Source organism: Acanthochromis polyacanthus, chromosome 19 (assembly GCF_021347895.1).
Source record: "Acanthochromis polyacanthus isolate Apoly-LR-REF ecotype Palm Island chromosome 19, KAUST_Apoly_ChrSc, whole genome shotgun sequence".
In the NCBI taxonomy this organism is placed as follows: Eukaryota; Metazoa; Chordata; class Actinopteri; family Pomacentridae; genus Acanthochromis; species Acanthochromis polyacanthus.
Window position 1 is genome coordinate 16290547 of NC_067131.1, and position 16683 is coordinate 16307229.

Below are 16683 nucleotides of genomic sequence, written 5' to 3' on the forward strand. Positions count from 1 at the left end.
GTTTTGCATTTATGCAAATCTGTAGATTTTTTGTTTTAATCTCAGTTGTTGTTATATTGCCTTCCTGGTATCTTGCTTTTTCACTGTCAAAAGCTTTTTTTTTATAGAAGTACTATATGAACCAAGTTATCATCATTGCTGTTACAAAAGCTGCTAGATACATGTAGATGAGTAAATATATTATTTAGATTCAGATTCAGAAAACTTTATTTGTCCCCAGGGGGCAATGAAAAAGGCATGTAGAGCAGTCAGTGCAACAGTGACATAATAAGAAATAGGGATAAGTACATGTACAAATCTAGAGCAAGTAATAATAAGAATAAAAATTAAAAAGAGAGAAAAAAGACACAAATGCAGCTTATTAACATACTTGTGCAAATATGTCATACATAGTGCAAATTTGAATGAGAGTAAGTGCAATATGACAATGAGGTATTATGTCTTTATGAAGTGTACTGGAGTATATTCCATTTTATTTTGCTTTATACATAACAAAATGAAATGTAAAAAAAAAAATTTGTCAAATATCACCAAAATATCTTTGTTCAGCAGCTGGACCCCCTCAGGGTTGTCGATGTGTCGCTACGTTTTATCCAATGAAATCATCAAAACAATTCCTCGTGACAAGAGTGAAAGTACAACTGGCCAATCAGCAGTTTTTCCACTAAAGAGGCGAGTCTTATTTGAATGTTAGTTATTTTGCCCAATCATCCGCGAGCTTCAAGCAATCTGACCAATAGAAATGTAGAATAGGCGGGCTCGACAAATTGCTGTCAGCCAATAGTGAAGCAGCTGACCGTGACGCATCCTCCCATCAGCTGTTTTTGTTTTGCTGTGAGAATATTGGAAGTTAATAACATAATAATAACAACAGAGTCGACTGACTAAAGTGAAACGGCTCATTCCGGAGGTCTTTTCGTTTATCTTCCGCCCTGTTCGAGTCTGGGGGTTTCCCACTAGGTGTGTGATGCCCATCAGCGGAGCCAGCCTGCCCGGACATTCCTCTCCCTGAAGAGTGCGAGCGTGGCGCTTGGAGTCGGGGAGCAGAGGAGGGGAAGCGGGTTCCGGCGGGGATCGACCCGAGCCATAGGCCTCCGACCTCGGCCGGCCAGAGCAGAGGGAATTCGGCGGCTAGGATGGAGTCCCAGGACGCATCGGAGGAGCCCGGAGTCCACGGAGGCTTCATCTGTGCCTCGTTTAACCAGGACACCACGTAAGCGACCTGCGGGCCCGGCCCAACATGAACTCAATCTCTTTGATTCACCTGACTGTTGCATAATTATTTTCAGCCTGCTTTATTTTCTGGATTACGAGCAGGGAGTTGTACTAGAGCGTGCAAAATGCAGCTTCATATGCCTCCTGAAAAGTTCGAGATGAGTCACTAGGAGCTGAAAGTGAACTAGGCCACTGTGTTAATCTTCAAGGCCTGTTGAATTAAACTAGTCAGTCAGTTTTGTAGCCAGACTTCTGACTAAGACATAGTTTTATACAATGCATTGAAAACAGGCCCGATCCAGTGTCCTGCTTCCTCCCCCCTTTGATTCCTGACACCAGGCAGCATTCAATATTACATGTTAATAATTAACATGCGACACTAACAAGCCATGAGCTGTTTTCTGACCATTTCTCATTGTGCCATGTTATAAACTAACAGAATATGCAGAAAAACCCTACTTCTGTGCATGATTACAATCAAACACCCTCAATAAACTGATGAACCTACACCTTCAGCAATCAGACTGTTAGATTTCACAGATTTGACCTAAACTATTACAATCACACACTTTCATTTAAGCCCTAATATCTGCTATAGGTTGTTAAATAACAGCCTTATTTTGGAAGAGAAATGAAGTAAACATTGCTGTTGAGTCTGTAAAACTTTTGTTTTATTTAATCACATGTACATTTATAATATTAACCTTTTTTACATGTAGAATTCTATAGAGTCCCTCAGAGGAACTGAAAATAGCTCTTTTCTGTATCTGTGGGCTGCAACAAAGGTTTTTTTCTTTCTAAAAGTGAGCATTTACAAGACAAAGTGCAAACATCTTAGCAGCCCTGGGAGCATTGTGAGCTCCAGCAAGAAGAATTTGGTGACAATAGACTCCTCTAGCCTTTTGTCCACTTTCTCTGACGTAGAAAATTAACTATTAAGCTCATGTGACACTTAAAAACTCCTGCACTGCTACTGCAAGACAACAGACAGGTGCAACAAGCAATTCATCTTTGTTTGAAAATGTCTGTGCATCATGTTGGATGTAAGTTTGCCTAGTTTGTATTAAGAATTACAGCGTTTCAGTGATGTGGTATTTGTCTATCTATTTCATATTGTCCTGTGCTTGGAGATGATTTAAGTTAACCCTTGTGTTGTGCTGCAGGTCAAAATTGACCAGTTTTAAAGTTTGAAAATATGGAAAATACATATATTTTCACAGTGAAACTTCTGATGTCCACATTTTCAACATTTTTGGGAAATCTTTGAACATTTTTTGGTGGAAAAAAAGAAATTTTAAAAATGTTCTTACAGAAAATATCAGAAGTTTTACTGATATGTATGTAATAACTTTAGATATTTTTAGTTTTTTTTGGGAAGATTTTTACTTATTTTTTGACAATATTTACAAGAATTTTCTTGCCAAATTTGGGGATTTTTTATATAAAACTTTTGAGGGAAACTTTTAAGGAATTGTTGGAATTTTCTTCCTGAAGGATTTGCAAATTTTCAGAAATTTGGGGAATTTTTTTACAGATTTTTTCGATTTTTTTCAGACAAGGAAACACTATTTTTTGGTGACTGTAAATGAAGATAACAGGAGGGTTAACAGACAGAATTGTCAGACTTAGCTGGCTTCTTCAGTTACAGGTGTGCCTCCTTACATAAACATCCCCCTGCAGTCTGATTGTAAAACTAAGCAGGTGGCTAAACAGATAGCTCGGTCTTCTTATCACTGTCACATTCTTTTCATCTTGTTGAGGAAATTTCACTCTTAGTTCTGCAAAGTTTGCTGTAGTGGAGTGTTTATTGGTATTCCGGCATACGGTGGGCTTACCAACACAGACCATGAGTCTGTGAAGGTAAGCCGACCCAGAGCATTTGGAGATTTCCCATTTTATAGGGATGTCAGAGGGTGGATTAGAGGGTAGGGAGAGACTGTGTGCAAATACAGAGGGTAAGCCAAAAGGAACATCTCAGAGGAAGGGTTGGGGGGTTGTAAGTAAATACTAAGGTAGGCAGTGGTTAATTTGCGCATAGTTGAATCAAGGGTAAGACAACAGAACAAAAGGGCAATTACACACGTGGACAAAATTGTTGGTACCCCTCAGTTAAAGAAGGAAAAACCCACAATTCTCACTGAAATCACTTGAAACTCACAAAAGTAACAATAAATAAAAATTTATTGAAAATTAAATAATCAAAATCAGCCATTACTTTTGAATTGTTGATTAACATAATTATTTAAAAAAACAAACTAATGAAACAGGCCTGGACAAAAATGATGGTACCTCTATAAAAGATTGAAAACTATTTGACCAGAGTGACATGATTAACTCAGGTGTGTCATTTAATTGACATCACAGGTGTTTCCAAACTCATAATCAGTCAGTCTGCCTATTTAAAGGGAGACAAGTAGTCACCCTGCTGTTTGGTGAAAAGGTGTGTACCACACTGAACATGGACAACAGAAAGCGAAGGAGAGAATTGTCCCAGGACATCCGAAAAAAAATTATAGACAAACATCTTAAAGGTAAAGGCTATAAGACCATGTCTAAACAGCTTGAAGTTCCTGTGACAACAGTGGCTCATATTATTCAGAAGTTCAAGACCCACGGGACAGTAGCCAACCTCCCTGGACGTGGCCGCAAGAGGAAAATTGATGACAAATTGAAGAGACGGATCGTTGGAATTGTATCCAAAGAGCCCAGAGCAACCTCCAAAGAAATTAAAGGTGAACTCCAAGGCCAAGGTACATCAGTGTCAGATCGCACCATTCGTCGTTGTTTGAGCCAAAGTGGACTTCATGGGAGACGACCAAGGAGGACACCACTGCTGAAAAAAACTCATAAAAAAGCCAGACTGGAATTTGCAAAAATGCATGTTGACAAGCCACAAAGCTTCTGGGAGAATGTCCTTTGGACAGATGAGACCAAACTGGAGCTTTTTGGTAAGGCACATCAACTCTATGTTGATAGACTCAAAAACCAAGCATACGAAGAAAAGAACACTGTCCCTACGGTGAAACATGGAGGAGGCTCAGTAATGTTTTGGGGCTGCTTTGCTGCATCTGGCACAGGGTGTCTTGAAAGTGTGCAAGGTACGATGAAATCTGAAGACTATCAAGGCATTCTGGAGAGAAATGTGCTGCCTAGTGTCAGAAAGCTTGGTCTCAGTCGCAGGTCATGGGTCTTCCAACAGGACAACGATCCAAAACACACAGCCAAAAACACCCAAGAATGGCTGAGAGAAAAGCGTTGGACTATTCTAAAGTGGCCTTCTATGAGCCCAGATCTGAATCCCATTGAACATATGTGGAAGGAGCTGAAACATGCCATTTGGAGAAGACACCCATCAAACCTGAGACAACTGGAGCTGTTTGCTCATGAGGAGTGGGCCAAAATACCTGTTGACAGCTGCAGAACGCTCATTGACAAATACAGAAATCGTTTAATTGCAGTGATTGCCTCAAAAGGTTGTGCAACAAAATATTAAGTTATGGGTACCATCATTTTTGTCCAGCTCTATTTCATTAGTTTGTTTTTTTTTAATAATTATGTTAATCAACAATTCAAAAGTGATGGCTGATTTTGATTATTTAATTTTCAATAAATTTTTATTTATTGTTACTTTTGTGAGTTTCAAGTGATTTCAGTGAGAATTGTGGGTTTTTCCTTCTTTAACTGAGGGGTACCAACAATTTTGTCCACGTGTGTAGATAACAGGAGGTAAGACGGGGGTATAACAGACGGTAACAAAGGATGAGTGGTAAACACTTGCAAATAGCAAAGGATGTAGGAATTGTGGATAACCATGGGACATTAAATGAATGGGTGACGTGACAGTGGTACCAAAAGGTGTGCTATTTTCTTCATCAGTCTCCAGCCGAGATAAGATAAAGCAAGCTTCTTCAGGGCAAATGGCCATTTTTAATTGAGTTGTGTTTAACAAGATAAATCATGTTGGATGCAGCTGCCAAACACAAAAGCCTCGATCTGACCTGACCTGGCGTTCAGCTCGTCCTGACAGTTATGGCCTCGTGTTGTTGTTCTAGTTTGGTCAGTGATGGTTCAGTTATCAGTAGAGCTGTAAAGGAGTCACCTCAGCTCATATGAGCAAACATGACGATCCTAAACTAGTTCCTTGATGGAAAATTGTACCATTATCATGATGTAATTCTGTGTGTTATCTGTGTGAAACCTCATCTGACTTCATGTGCTGCATAGTCATAATTTGTACAAAGTGTTTGGAAAGACAAAGCAAAAGTAGGATACTCAGAAGGCAGCAAAGCCAAACAAAACCAAGGGAAAATTACAGTCAACTTAAGATAAAGTTGAGTTATTTTAATTACAGTAATTGGAAATTGTAATGACAGTGTTATTAAGTTATTTTCACCTTTAAAATGGTGTGTTTGTGTGTGTTTTCACTCTAGTTCTCTGTCAGTGGGCACCAAGACCAGCTACCGGCTCTTCTCAGTCACAGCTGTGGACAAACTGGACTGCATCCATGAAGGAGGTACGATGGAATCTGTCAGAATATGTGTGTTTTTGCTTATTTAAAGAAATCAGTCATGCACACAGTAAGTGCATGACAACACATTAGCATCCCCTCCCTCAGATGACACAAGTAGAAGTCAACACAGTATCATCTGAGCTGTGGTCAGGACCGTTTCGGTACCACAACAGCTCAGACAGGCTGCAACACATTTCCTCTGCTGCATAAACAGAACAAAGCTCAGTTTAGCGGCACCGAAAGCGAAAGCTAAGAGTCAGTTTGAGGAAATTTGAACCCACCAAACTTCTTGTTTGTGGGGCGACTGACAGTTTCTCTTCAGTAAAGTGAAGGATGCCAAGAGCTGACAACAGAATAAGATATTTCATTGTGATTTTGTAAATGCATTGTTTTTTGTTTTTTCTTTCCCAGTATTTTTTATTGGTTTTCAACTTTTATATTGAAAGGTGAACAAGACAAGACAAATGATAATATACATAAAGAACATAGATCAAAACACAAATACCCATACACACACCCATTCACACCTGGTAGACCAACACCAAATGACACATATACTCATATGTATGTACACATACATAACCAAGTAAAACACGTATAAAATTAAAAGATAAAACAGTAATAGTTTGAATGTCGCGTTCCTGTTTTCCAGATACTATAATGTTCATATACGGTTCCCAAAATTGTACAAATTCCTCCAGTTTTCCTTTAGTAATGTAAGTCAGTCTTTCCATCCGATGCATTCTGATAGTTATTTTATAAGTTGTTTTATAGAAGGAGCTTCCATGCTCTTCCAAGGCGATGGTTCTTCTGGCATGCAACAGTCCAAAGTCCAACACTTTAGTTTGTTTCTTAGTACATGCAAAATCTTTGGGATATATTCCCAGTATGCAAGATTTGGAACAAAAAGGAATCTTGATGTTAAATCTGTAAATGCATTATTGATATGAGGTCAAATGAAAGCTTCCATATGAAATCCAGATCCAAAGCCTTTCTGTTGTCTCTCAGTGGAGTGTCCCGACGTCTACATAGTGGAGCGACTGTTCTCCAGCAGCCTGGTGGTGGTGGTCAGTCAGTCCATGCGTCGGCGGATGAACGTCTACCACTTCAAGAAAGGCACAGAGATTTGTAACTACAGCTATTCCAACAACATCCTCTCGGTCAGACTCAACAGACAGGTGAGAACCCAAAGTGGAATGCTTCTTTTTTGGGCTGTTAAATATAACATAGGTTCATGCGTTGATCTCTGTCTGTTGCCGTCATGTTCCATGTCAGCGGCTTGTGGTTTGCCTGGAGGAGTCCATCTACATCCACAATATCAAAGACATGAAACTACTCAAGACCCTGCTCAACACACCCACCAACCCCTCAGGTAACACTCGGGCTGTTACACAAAAAGTATTTGGGCAGTTAAAGCCAGCCTTCATGAGATTTATAAGGTTGCTTCATTAAAATGGTACAGAGAGAAGTGTCTGATCGATTGAAATACCCATTTAGCTCAACTGTAAACTCTTCTTTTCTAGCTAAAATCAATAAATTTGGGAGTCATTTGAGAAAGCATGAACACACATACCCCTCTACATGGCACAAAAAAGTTGGTTAGGAATCGTCCATTGTGAAAGGGAAGAACTTGTTGAGGAAATTTCACTCTTGGTTCTGCAAAGTTTGCTGTAGTGGGGTGTTTATTGGTGTTCCGGCATACGGTGGGCTTACCAACACAGGATATAACAGACGGTAACAAAAGATGGGTCTGGTAAACACTACAAACGATGTAGGAATTGTGGATAACCATGGGACATTGAATGAATGGGTGACATGTGACAGTGGTACCAAAAGGTGTGCTATTTTCTTCATCAAACTATACCTACTTTTCTAGGGGAGGCTGTGTAAACATGACTGATTTCATGCCTCCACTAGCCTAGCCGCGCTAGACCCATGTTCTGAAGGCACAAGGGTCTAGGACCGCTCGACAGGGAGGGAGGCGGGCTAAAAGGGTGTCTTTCAAATCACTCTGCAGCAATTGGGTAGGTATACAACCAATCAGCGCAACGAATAGGCTGACGGAGTTCCTAGAGCGCCGGCGGATTGTGGCTAAGTCCCATTAGCTTCCCAACCAGCGGAGCCAACTGGTATATCAAGGATTTTCCATATCCCGTAGGCATAAGTCCAAATACGTCTTTCTTCGCAATGAAACACTTCAGTGCCGTCCTTTGTTTATCTTTCAAGTTGAATTTTAGCTTCAAATCTTTAAGGGCTGTGGCCAAAGCCGAGTCGAAAGATAAGCGTTTATTGTGTGCCGGTTGTTTCTGTCAGAATTGTTGCGCCTCTGTTGTCACTTAGTTACGCCCGCCTTCTGACTCTACACTTCATGGTGATTGGTCCGGCCAGTTTTAGGAGAATCCAGCCTCGAGCCTTATGGAGGGTAACTAGACCCACCCTGGCAGAGAATTAAATTCATTGCCGTGGGTTGTCTAGCGCGGCTAGGCTATGCCTCCACAACAGATTGCCCTGAATTAAAATCATTACTTTGCTGTTTATTCGTCAGATCAACAAAGAAAACCCAATCATCCATTCTACACGGTTAGTCAAAAGGTTACGAAAAAACAAAGATCTTGTGACTGAGAACAGACGGTGCAGACAGACAGCATTATAGTGCTGCTTCACCGATCAAGAATGTAAAAATACAACTGAGTTCACAAATCATTGCAGACTGGATCAGTGAGTGTCAGTACAGAGGAAGCACTGGAAATCATTAAAGTATCAAAGAATAAGACGGCCAAGAAAAAATCTGCAAAATGACAAGAGCTGCTTTTTTTCATGAGTCCAGATTCAACCTAAATGGATCTGATGGTAGACAGTCTGTGTGGAAAAAGCCAGAGGAGGAATTCCAACCAGATGCCAATAAGGGTTTGGTTAAAGAAGGGAAGAATGGAATAAACTTGTCAACGCTGTGGTGTGGATCAACTGAAAGCTTTGCTACATGAAACACGAAGGAAATATTCACCAGTCTCATCCCATGCCCAAATAGGCAGCAAAAGGATAGAGCAACATTGATGGATTAGTCTTGTGATTAGTCTTGTGATCACAAGAATAATTGTATTCTTTAGTGAGACCACTATCAGCTGTCCCAATTCAAACCTAACAGACATCTTTATGTGGAATACTTCGCTTGACAAGTGTACTTTCTCAGAATTAAATGTTTCTCTTATCTATTTTTTAGTGGTGGTTGAAAGGTTTTCGGGTTATTGTCTACAATAATAATGTCTGTACATGTCTATTGGTTGTTAGAGTCTCTAACCAGAATCTTGGAAACTGCTACAGGTTCATAGTGAATGCTGAAGCAGAGTGCAACGGCAGCACTAAAGGTTTGCTAATAGAAGCCACCAGAAGCTACTTGTCATAGCACACTCAGTACGTTTGTAGCAGAAAACTGAATTTAGTAGCTGAGCGCATTCTATTGTCTCGTGAACTCACCTTTGCATTTGTGACACTGCTTCACACCCACTTTCTAGAATGCAAAATGCCAGTATAACCTTGAAAACTCAGTAAGAACTCAAATGATCATTTACAAAGTATTGATAATCACTTTGTGACAAAGACAAAAAAGATTTGTGCATTTGAATGTTGGTAAAAAGTGAACAGAAAACACTGTGTGGAAAACAGAGATGCAATGTTTCATCAGTGCAGAAAGACTGTTCTGCACAAATAACAGACCCAGACAGATAATATAACATGCATGCCTCCGTGAGGAAGCAAATGGCAAAGTTGGTCCAACATATGTAGCAAAAAAAAGGGGGAAAAAAGACAGAAAAGGCTTAATTTTCCTCTTTACTCCTCCGTAGGTCTCTGTGCGCTCTCTGTCAACCACACTAACTCCTACCTGGCGTACCCGGGCAGCGCCACCATCGGAGAGATCACAGTCTACGACGCGAACAGCTTGGTAGGCTTCACCAAACTCACAAATTGCAGCTGTTGTCATGAAACTTTGAAACCCCATGGTGCTAAATGAAGCCATTGTTAGTGCGGATGTCATTAAAAGCCCCTTGTTTGTCCTTTCAGACCACTGTGACGCTGATCCAGGCCCACGACAGTCCGCTGGCAGCCCTAACGTTCAATTCCTCTGGCTCTAAACTGGCCAGTGCATCAGAGAAGGTGAGGACTTGATTCCGTTTGATCCCTCCTTCTGTTTTAGTATCCATCAGTCTGTCTGACAGCGTTCTCCTCGACAGGGTACCGTCATGAGAGTGTTCAGCGTCCCAGAAGGACAGAGGCTGTTTGAATTCCGGCGAGGGATGAAACGGTTAGCGCTCATATTTTCTTGGAGTTCAGTTGTAACTGCGGTAGACGAGATGAATTAGGACAGAGGTTAAACAAAGGTCTTGTGACAGGAAGGTTAACAGTTAAAATGACCCTCCTATTCCTTAACAGTTAAGAGCTGCGGTGAGTAAAATACTTTACTCCTTATCTGGTCAGTAGCTAACAAATGACTGTGAATGTACTGTTCAGCTTCCAATGTAAATGAGTGAGCATCAGCAATGTGAGTAGTAGATTCCTGGAAACATTAAACTGAAAGAAGGTGAGTAGAGCCTGACTGATTCTGGATTTCTGGGGCCGATACCAGATTTAGAGTAAAAAATGCCAATATTGATATACCCATTGATATTAAGTTAGAGTACTATTAAGGGGGGTAAATGAGGGAGGCATTGTTTATTATATTTCAAGCCATGTATTTCACAAATTAGTTGGCAGCTTACTGTGAAGACACCACTTGACTCCGCACCACTGTCTGTGATCTGTACTCTGCTACATGTACTGCAGACAACACTGAAAGTATTGTACACAATGGAGTCAGAACAAAGCTATGTGATCACCTCATGCCTACATTATGTTCTGTACAAAAAAGTGTCCATATCAACACATGCTATGTCAGCACCTTTTATCTGTGACCGGCCAATATCGGCTGATATTAGACTCTGTTAAAGTCAGTGTCATACACACGGTGCTAGCTCTCACAGTCTTGTGATCAGATTATCTAAAAAGATTGTCAGTACCTTCCTACATCAGCTAAATATTTTTAAAGTAACAGCATGCATGCCACTGAGTAATACATTACTGTATTGTTTGTTTTTGACGAAATGTACTGTGAAGATTTTTACTGTTTTGTCCTCTCCTTCCTCATCTGTTTCTCGTGTGTCAGATACGTTAGCATCAGTTCGTTGTCCTTCAGTGCAGATGCACAGTTCCTGTGCGCCTCCAGTAACACAGAGACAGTCCATATCTTTAAACTGGAGCAACACAGTCCCAGGTAAACACACAAACTGCTCGTTTCTTTTTTTTTTTTTTTAAGTAACTGAAAAACCAAGCCAAATTTAAATCAGGTGTGGTTTTGGATTTTTATTGTCTCAAACCCTTTTGATCATGCTTCATATACATAGATTGTGTAATATTTGCGGTGATAATCAGTTGCTGTATTGAGTAATATCCTGCCTCACTATTTGTATTTGTTGTTCTGTGTTTGGATTCCCATTATTTTCCATCAAGATAGCAGCTTCTATGTGTGGGGTCCACACACAACAAAGCATATAAAATGAAACACAACGTAAAATATATATTTTTTAGTGCAAATCTATATTGGTTATTATATAAAAGTATTGGTTGATACTGTGTTTATGGTTTAAAGTGGCTTTTTTCCTGACTCTTCCCCATTTATAACACTAAAGTAGTAATTTATTAAAGTTAAATATCTTTTGCACCTTTCACCCATCTCGTTTCCTTCCAGTCGAGAGGAAGAGTCTCCAACATGGTCGGCATATGTGGGTAAAATGTTCACAGCAGCCAGCACCTACCTGCCTGCCCAGGTGTCCGACATGATGCACCAGGACCGAGCCTTCGCCACCGTACGACTCAACATGTTTGGCTTCAAGAACATAAGTGCCCTGGCTACGTAAGGCAGCACAACAGATCAACAACACAGGGATGTTTTTAGCAGCATCTGTGGAAGTTCATTTACATGTTGTGTGTTTTGTTTGTCAGGATTCAGAAACTTCCTCGTCTGCTCGTGGCGTCCTCAGATGGGTATCTTTACATCTATAATGTGGATCCACAGGATGGAGGCGAGTGTGTCCTTGTTCAAAAGCACAGGTGTGTGTAGTGAAGTGTATGCTTCATAAATATCTCCATTCAAACCCTCTGAAACCCAAAACCTGTCAGCAGGTTTTAAAGGAATGTTATCTTTTAAAAAAATAACACATTTGCCAGAATTTGTCAGTAAAAACCTAAAGATGCAAAGAATTGTCAACTTTCCAATGATGCTCAAACTCGTGATGTGTCGTTCCATTAGAAAAAAATAATAAAATCTCAGTTTAAAATTGTATTATTTAATCAAAAATAACGGTATTCTACGTTTCTCATTTTAATACTTGCCACTAAGAAACAGTCTACACTAATCAGACTATGTTAACGAAAAAACTCTTGAAACAAGCATGACACCATGCAGGACTCAGCTGTGAACAAAAATCAGGTGACAAAAGTTCAGGGTCCTTTAGGCTGACCTGAGAGAACCGCTGACCAGAATAAAAATTTTAAAAAAGTGAAATATCCATACTGTATACAGTTTCCTTTTTTTCCAGTACTGGCAGCACCTGTGCACATTTGGAAGAATGTACGTTTTGATTTCAGGTTTTTCCAACTTTTAACATTAAATAATTAAAGAAATTCAATTACATTTTTTCCTATATGTAATTTATGGCTTGAGACACTTAAAAGATGTTTTTAAGTTCTCTCTACTTTTAGTGATGGTTGTGCTGTTCCCATAGAGGTGCAAGACTTTATAGTGAAGTGAAAAATGAACCCAACTTCAGTAAGAATGTATCAGAAACCACAGTCAGAGGGTTGTACACACAACCAGTCTGCTTTACTCAGCCTGACTGTAAAGTGTGTTTAGGGTTTCAAAACTCTGAAATGGGAATGAAATGTGGAAGCAATCATTTGCACTTTGAAATGGCACTATAACAAAATGTTGGAGCTAAGTTTAAGCCACCTAAATGGAAACTAAATGGTCAACTACCATGTGCAGAAGTTTTAAAACATGGTCAGAAAAGTGCACCAATGTGTTGGTTAAATCCCCAAATTATATTATACAGATGCATAAATTAGAAATAAAATGCTATTTATGGTAATTTTACTGTTTATCAAATTGAAACATTTTATTGCCAGTGTGTAACTCTTGTACAAATAGGACAAAATCTATTCAAATCAGTGAAGATGAGCCTTTTTAAATTGTATTCCATTTTGTTTTAGGTGCATCTTTAATCATCAGAATCTTGCAGATTGTAACTTTAAAATGTCAGACTGGTTCATGCAGTGTTGCTGCAATGACTTGGGTGTTGTTCAGCCTCCGTCTGCTCTGACCCTGTAGACTCTTCGACTTCAGCGAGGAGCAGGTGGAGCAGAAGGAGGAAGAGAACCCAGAGGATGTCCCTCCACAACCAGCCAGCCAATCATACGCTGCCACTGTGGCTCTCCCTTCAACCCCGCCCTCCTCCACCACTCTCATGGGTGAGGCCTCCCTAATCAGAAACTGATGAAAACCTCTCCAAGGTTTAACGCTGCCATTCTGAGCTTGATCATAATAGTTTATGGATCATAATAGTTTATTTTTCAAGACCCACTGTGATGAAAACCAACATTTATCCTAGTAAACTGTCCATATGGTGTTTGGCCTTCAAAAATCACAGCTTCAAAGGAGGCGATGGTGAAGAGTTACATCTGAACACAAAGGGATTATTTTCATGGTTAAAAAAAATAATTAAAAAAATGTAACTTTTTAGGACATAAATCACTTTAAAGGTAGACTCAGTGATTCTAATCCAATATCTTCTCACAATCTGTTCTTTGTATGCGCTGCAAAAAAAAAAAAAAAAAAACGGCTGCTTGTACAGTACTTATTCTGTAAACAAAAAAAGTGACCTGGACTGATCCAAATAACATTATTCCACCATTTCTTGTGCATAGAACGGGTTTAAAAGGGGGTGAATTGGAGATGGAGATATGCGGCGGTGAGCAGCGCATTTTTATACCTGATGTCAGGTTTTCACTGCGGCCTGCGCTGTTGTGAAGCTGCTGCAACACATTTCAACCATAGAACTGGTTTGCTAATAGTTGAAAAAAATCCATATAGCATGATAGAGAAATACTGAAAACGAACATCCTATAAGTGATTTTAAGGCATTTTGACAATGTTAGATGACAAGTTTTTTTTGCACAAATTGGATTCTATCCTTAATGTTTTTCCTCAGACGACTCATATCTGGCATATAACCCTGCATCACTGCCAAAATCTAATCAGGTGGTCCTTGTGTCATTTCTGACCTTCCCTGGAAATTTCATCCAAATCCGTTATTCCGTTTTTTATTAATGTTGCTAACAGACAGACAGACGGACAAATGTACGCTGATCATCACATACTTCCGCTGCGTTCCTTGGCAGAGTCAAAATGTATGGTACCATCTTATAGTAGCATAAGGCATCTACAATGCAAATGGTACCAACTAATACAAGTAAAGTCTCCGTGATTTATAAAGGACATTTTAACAATGGACACTGACTGGAAGTGAAATTCTAAGAGAAATGGGATTATTGCCAGAGTCACCCAACTAGTTTAAATATTAACCCTACAATTTAATATACTTTAAAAAATTACCAGACAAATTTAGTCTAATTTCAGAATTATCATAATGTTAATGAATTTAGTGGTTTGGAAGTAAAGAGTAGGGCTACAAAAACACTTCACTGATGATTATCAGCCCGTTAACGTTACTCCGAGCACCTTTGAGGACTAATTTTGGTTTGGTGTGAATGCAGTCAGAGCTGTGATGACACAGTCAAACAGCCTTTTTAACAAAGCAGCAGCTGCAAGGAAGACTTCCCACAGGACACAGATGAGGATCAGACAGACAGTGAATCAAAGCCCGTCTTCATCTTATTTCTTTTCAGGCTACTCTGAAGACGGCGGCGCCCAGAAAGGGGAAGTCATCCCTGAACATGAGTTTGCTGAAGGCCCAGTCTGTCTGGACGACGAGAACGAGTTTCCGCCAGTTGGCAACCAGAGTAACTGACCAAACCCAAACTACTCTCCTCCTCCCAATGAACCCCTGCACAAAATCAGACTTGCTTGTTCTCAAGCAGAGAGGAAAATCTTCCTGATGTGTTCCCCTGCTGACCAACAGTCAAATCTTGCAAGAATATTACTTCCCAGTGTCTCTTTATTCTGTGTCCCTCTCACTCTTTGTAGGGAATATAGAAAAACAAACACTAAAACAGAGTGGAAGGTCCTCTTATTATTAAAAAAAAAACACATACAGAACATTTGCTCTTTGCTTAGACAGATTGTGTCTGAAGAGTCCTCCTGTTAACTCCCATATGATGCCATTAACGACAGTGTTAAACATGTTTAAATAACCACTGCACAGTGAGACATTTACATTATAGTTGAGCATACAGTGCGTGTTGTTGTTGGACAGTACATATGTCTATATACTGTAGATGTCCCAACAGATTATGATCATGGTAGCAAAGAAACGACTGATATTAAGGAGAGAAGACAAGTTGGGCCTGCTGCTGATGTAGAGTAACCAGGGGTCGGATTCACAAAAATGCTGTTGAGATGCGTCAAACTCAACCTGAGCTGCTTCTCAACAAACCAACGTGACATGTTAAGATCGCTCATTCAGGTATTTCTGTCCATCAGACCCCAGGAATTATTCTTATCAATGGGCATTAATGCGTCATACCTCAAGGGAGACAAGCGGCGGTTCACTCGAGAATGAAAACATATTGTGTGATACACTATTTAAATCACGATACGTGCTGCAAGTATCGTATGACTTGCAGATGCAGCTGTGAGGCTAATTATGGTAGCAATAGATGAGACTAAGAAACCTGCAGAGTCACAAATGTAATCTGATAATATGTTTGGAAGCTCTGTGGGAGGAGCAGTCAGCAGCTAAATGTGAAAAGCCTGACGAAGTTACAGGTCCTTGACTTTCACCCTGAAGACCTTTTTATTTACTACATGATGCTGAATATGTTAACATGTGAGTTATTGTTATTTTTACATCGATGTATGAGACATTCTTTTTTGCAAAACGTTTGAAGTATTACACATCAACACGCAGACTTGCCATGAGTAAATATATATGGAAGATTTTTACTGTGTGTATAATGTATATATAACATTTCTATATAGTACTGTTGTAATAAGTAACATAGTAATACCATGTGATTTGCCAAAAGGTGGCGCTGTTAGGACACCCTTAAACTGCATTGAGCTGTTCAATTACTGGACGTTGAGACCAGAGACTCATTAAACCTAAGAAGTGACTGAACACGTGTAAGATGTGGGTTTGATTTTCAAAACAAATGTAATTTATACTGTTAATATTTGAAATTTTCTTGGACATTAAATCTCAAATGTCCAAGAAAATAAGAACAAAGCTCCATTTGTGTGCTCCTTGTTCCCTGAAACTCAAATTGTTCATCAAACAATGTGGCTTTAATTACATTGGGTCAAAGTGGTCCATAAATAGGTGTCTAAGTTTTCATAACTTTCCCTCTGTACACAACCAACAGATTTAAAAAGAAGGAACACGCATAAAATCATTGCAAAAATGCATTAGCTGTTAGTTACACATTCTTTTCGCTTTCACAGCCTCAAGTAATTTGATAAAAGTTACATGACCAAGTGTGGCCTGCTTCCTTGCTATTTAATGAGAAATTAACACTTCAAACCCCAAGCAGTTTCTGGGTATTTTTTGCTCCTGTTACATTTTTACTCATTGCAGGCTATTTGTTTTTTTTTTTACTGAAATATAAAATTCTGCACCTCCATGGAAACTGCACAACCATTACATGTACAGTACAACAAAGTTATTATGCCATAAATTATTATTTTTTAAAAA

The 16683-nt window shown here is 39.5% G+C and overlaps 1 protein-coding gene across 1 annotated transcript; it reads left to right on the forward strand.

The window, feature by feature from the left end:
* The first annotated feature begins 620 nt into the window (after positions 1–620).
* On the forward strand, positions 621–16110 carry LOC110961671 (WD repeat domain phosphoinositide-interacting protein 1). Its single transcript, XM_022209367.2, has 12 exons — positions 621–1213; positions 5646–5728; positions 6734–6903; positions 7001–7097; positions 9568–9665; positions 9785–9877; positions 9955–10025; positions 10923–11030; positions 11505–11669; positions 11759–11866; positions 13143–13282; positions 14720–16110. Exons 1-12 carry the CDS (start codon positions 1137–1139, stop codon positions 14839–14841), a joined length of 1332 nt encoding a protein of 443 aa, XP_022065059.1. The 5' UTR covers positions 621–1136; the 3' UTR covers positions 14842–16110.
* The last annotated feature ends 573 nt before the right edge of the window (positions 16111–16683 follow it).

Bases quoted from the DNA above. Each gene is read 5' to 3' on its own strand.
- LOC110961671 (XM_022209367.2), top strand. From the start codon at position 1,137: ATGGAGTCCCAGGACGCATCGGAGGAGCCCGGAGTCCACGGAGGCTTC. The intron at 9,878-9,954 runs GTGAGGACTTGA...TCTCCTCGACAG, and splicing joins TGGCCAGTGCATCAGAGAAG to GGTACCGTCATGAGAGTGTT. The intron at 10,026-10,922 runs GTTAGCGCTCAT...CTCGTGTGTCAG, and splicing joins TTCCGGCGAGGGATGAAACG to ATACGTTAGCATCAGTTCGT.